The sequence below is a fragment of the Carcharhinus amblyrhynchos genome, chromosome 13, assembly GCF_965287045.1.
Source record: "Carcharhinus amblyrhynchos chromosome 13, sCarAmb.v2.hapA, whole genome shotgun sequence".
Taxonomy (NCBI): Eukaryota; Metazoa; Chordata; class Chondrichthyes; order Carcharhiniformes; family Carcharhinidae; genus Carcharhinus; species Carcharhinus amblyrhynchos.
Genome location: NC_137336.1, coordinates 73,264,729 through 73,269,038, shown reverse-complemented (window position 1 = coordinate 73,269,038; position 4,310 = coordinate 73,264,729). Strand labels below are relative to the sequence as shown.

At 43.0% G+C, this 4,310-nt stretch overlaps 1 protein-coding gene across 1 annotated transcript; it reads right to left on the bottom strand.

The window, feature by feature from the left end:
- Positions 1-980: 980 nt before the first annotated feature.
- Positions 981-3,708, bottom strand: LOC145351584 (putative G-protein coupled receptor 139). The gene is made up of 2 exons (XM_080201175.1): positions 3,639-3,708; positions 981-1,909 (listed from the first exon to the last, which is right to left on the bottom strand). Exons 1-2 carry the CDS (start codon positions 3,706-3,708, stop codon positions 981-983), a joined length of 999 nt encoding a protein of 332 aa, XP_080057301.1.
- Between the last annotated feature and the right edge of the window lie 602 nt (positions 3,709-4,310).

Genomic DNA, 4,310 nt, shown 5'->3' with positions numbered 1-4,310 from the left:
ACGTCCTCTGGTCATTGACAGCTTTACGAATTTGAAAAGTGCCTACCCATGTACCTCAAAATCTGTACACTCCGATCGTTACCCCACCCCTATTCCTCACCCCCATCCCCCGCCTCAGCGCTCACTGTTCTAGGGAAAACAACCAAGCCAAGCTCAGCGTCTCTTCGTAGTGGTCAGGCAACATCGTAAATCTCCTTCACGCCCTCTCTCGTACTCAACCCTGAGATGGTGGGATGACCAGAAATGCAGACAGAACACGAACTATGCCCTGAAGTTTGCTTTATTCAGCTCCATCGTAAGCTCCCTGCTCTTATATTCTATAACTCGGTGAATAAATGCAAGTGTGCCACATTTCTACCTATTCACCACATCCTAAGCCCAATTCCATTGCCCCCGCACCCCTCCCCACCCCCGCCGCCCCCAACCGCCATCCATGTAATATCATGCTGGCCCTTCATCTCTCGTTGAAGATCTGCATTTCTTTAGCATTTTGCGAAAGTACCTTACTTACCCTTTCGACAGCAACAAGTCTCTCCCGAGGTCTCTGTGCAATGTGATGCTCTCACGTGCATCTATCAAACAAATATTCAGGCTCCTTTGATGCTGATCTTTATCTCTCCATTGTAAGAGAAAACGTTTCGGCCATAAGTCGCCACACACTCAATTTTAGCAACGATTCCTAATCGGAACAAGCTTTGATACAACAACTATAGTATTCCATTAACATGCAAGGTGTAAGAATGAACATTGACCACACTATCGTATTTAATGAGTTCATACATCCATTCTCCAGTTGCACCACATTATCTCTGATGGTGTTGTGCTTTCGTGATCACTTCAAGGGTTTGCTTTCATCAACTTTTATTCAACATCGTTGATATCATTTAACAACATCTCTCTCGTAGTCAGATTATAAGAAGAGCAGCATTCTTGCACAAGGACAAAAAAAGTGGAAAATAATGCTACAGTTTGGAGAAAAATCATTGGTTTGTCTTAAATTCTTTCTTATTTTTCACCAATTTGGAAAAATATGTCCAAGGAAATTTCAGCACATTCTTTAGTTCTCCTCTGAATTTCCTTTGGGTCGCTGCATAAGTGCATGTGTTAGTACAGGAACTCAGGTTCTTGAGCAGATAGCCACACTCGGTGGCGATATACCCCGGATTGGAGTAATCACCTTGATAGAAAACGGTGCTCGACATTCTGGTGGCTGCAAAACTACCAACAGTTGTTAACCACAAAATTATGTAGCTGCCTGATATCGTGAAGAGTAGAAGGATGGACTGTCTTCGGTTCTTCACTTCTGGATCACTCTGACTCTCATTTCCACTACTCCGGAGGCCTCTGCGTACACGATTTGCCAACAAAATACGTCTGACGGTTAAACAATTAAACAGCATCATGAGAGCAAAAGGCAACAGCACAACTGAGCCAGATTGCATCCAGCTGTACACAGACCATGCGGGCAATGTATAAACGGCCTGCGTTGTCCGACAGCCCCAGGGCACATTGTCAATGACTCCTTCAGCTTCGTACGAAAAGAACATAGGGACACCTTTTAAATAGGCCAAAGTGAAGGCCGTTACGATAATCGTAGTTGCAGTTCTCTTTGTGCAATATTTCTCTTTAAAGTTCGGACAACAGATGGAAACAAAGCGGTCAAATGTAAATGAAACTGTGAACCACGCTGACATATCCAAATTAACAAAACCACTGTACAGAATAAATTTACAAACAGCAGTGTAGGACAAAAAGGAGTTCGGAAACTGAAAGCCGAACGTCTGATACAGGAGTACACTAATCACCATGATGAGCAGATCCGCTACAGCCATAGCCATCATGTAGGCAGAGATACATTTGGAGAGACCACAATTTCCTCTGGAGAGGATCACTATGGTCATAAGGTTCGCTGCAAGAAGAGGAAGGAAAATAAGAACACTTCAGTCAACATAAAAGGAAGGATTGTCTCTTTGACTACTTAGCAGTGTGCGTGTGCCATGTAAACAGGGCACTTTAATGGGAATGAGGGAATAAACGGATAAAAATCAATACCAAATTAATTAATCTTTCCCAGAAGAAAAAGAATCGACTCATGTTTTTTACGTCCTTACGTTCTTTAATGGAGAACATGAAGGAGAAAACGAACTGAGGAAAGGCATTGAGGGCATGGAAGATGGGCGGGGAGGCGGGGGAGGGCAATTATCAGATGCAAGCACCGATTGAAGGGGAATATTCAACAGCAATACGCGGCGGGAGATTCTTCCTTCACAGTGAGCGCAGTGCGGAAATGCTGGAAATCAAGTCAGGCAGCCTACGTGGAAAGAGAAGCAGAGGTAACCTTTCAATTCTGTGGGCTGTCAATAGAAGAATAAACGCTAATTCTTTCTTTTCTCATTATATCACTTGTTTAGCGTGCAAGTAGTCCCACACTGTAACGTCACCATGGTGCTGCCTACACTCAGGTACGCTTGGTGACCGTCTTCCCCTGTTCTCCTGAGCACCATGTGCCACCTGACGTGTGGCTTATCTCCAACGCTTTCCTATCCATAATGATTTTTGCTGTTGTTGTATATATCCGTCAAGCTGAATAATGGACGGGGGTTAATCACCAGGGAGGCCTATAGGGAAACTTCAACGGGGCTCGAATGAGTTCCATTGACATTTTTTTCCAGCTGACATTTGCAATTCCAGATAATTCGTACCATTAATGGGAAGAGCTTAAAGGGTGAAGTAGGTATTCATCTCTCACAGTTGGCATCGGAGCGAAAAAAGGGATTTCCTCACATTGAGCTGGAATCAGTGTAAAAACAATCTGGGAGACATGGATGCCACATCATCTATTCTGTGGCACAAGCGGAGTCCAGTGACGACATATAAGATTTTTTTTTTCACTTACTGCCACTATACCTACGTGTATAAAATCGTGGAAATTACTGCAAAACTATGTTTAATATTGCTTATGCCTGGTGAAGCTCGTGAAATCCCTCTGGCCCATTGAGATGACTAGCAATTGATTTCATGTTTCATCGTTTCATTGTAGAATAACATAGCAGCTCGGCAAAGAAGCCGAGGACATGTTGGTCTTTATCGCCTTAAAATGAACTTTTAACATCGACGGCCATCTCAAAGGTTGCCTGGGCGCTAGATAAAGCCGATGGTTTACCCCTGGCTGCATAATGTACTCCACCTTGAACGGTAAGAGCCTGAGTACATCCCACAATAACATGACGAGACCTTCAGCAGCGAGTTAAGCCACCTGGAGGAATCTCTGGATGCACATTGAAGCATTTGCTGTTCTTTAAACAAATGATGGAAAAATTATCTTTCAAAGAGGTGGGATAGGAATGACTGTAGCTTGAATAATCATTCATTGCATATAAAGCCTTTACAGTTATAATTGGGAACAGAGCAGAGCTGCCTACTGTACACATAGGAAGAAAATTCTGGGCGAGGGAAATAAATTTCAAGCTGCCCTTGTCCGCGATTTCTTCACCTGGATGGTGTCTCGCCTCCTGCATGAAATTTTGGAGTAGCGCTTTATGATATTATGATGGGCAAGTTGTTAAAAAATAATCAGTGACAACACAACAGTCAGGTAGTCTCATAACTATTCATCGACAGGATATATTCGGACTTACCTGGAACACCAAAGGCCGCAAGCAGAGGATAGAAAATTTCCTTTATTTGCAGGATTACGGCTCGCGCCATTTTAGGAAGAGGAGGGGAATTGTCTCCGAATTCTAATATCCCACGCAAAGTCGATCTCTCAAGTATCAGTGAGCCCCACTTATGTAACAATCGAGTCTCTGCTAGTAAAATCAGGTGACATAATGTTGCACGTGATTAATTGTTGTAACTGAACAAATAAAGGTGTTTCTTTTTCCTCATTACAGCCGGGTCCAGACATTCGGTAGTGATGCCCCTCAGCTCCAAGCTTTCAAGTCACCACGCGGAATGTATTGGAATCTCAGAGGGAGTGCACTCTTGACGCACCAAAATCCCCGGAGCTGAAGTGTCTCAGGTTCTGGGTTTGATATTTTCTAAAAAAAAAATAGCTTGATGGAAAATGTTTAGAAGTGTCATCATTGGCAATCAATGGTTCTGTTATTGGTGCTAACTCAATAAAATAAAGTATTTGGTACAACCCAATGCTGCTTTCGCTCATAGTTATGCGACTCTAACATGATTGTTTTGAAGTTTGTTTAACATCTCTGTTGCTCATCTTATAGCGATGCTAATCGCAACGACTAAACACTAACACTGTTGTGGTTTCAACAAAGCCATATACAGCTCAAATCAGACATCATTTT

What these genes read in the sequence shown, in the direction of transcription:
- LOC145351584 (XM_080201175.1), bottom strand. Translation starts at nt 3,708, where the DNA reads ATGGCGCGAGCCGTAATCCTGCAAATAAAGGAAATTTTCTATCCTCTG. An exon ending in TGCGGCCTTTGGTGTTCCAG is followed by an intron (nt 1,910 to 3,638) that starts GTAAGTCCGAAT and finishes CTCTTCTTGCAG; the next exon opens with CGAACCTTATGACCATAGTG.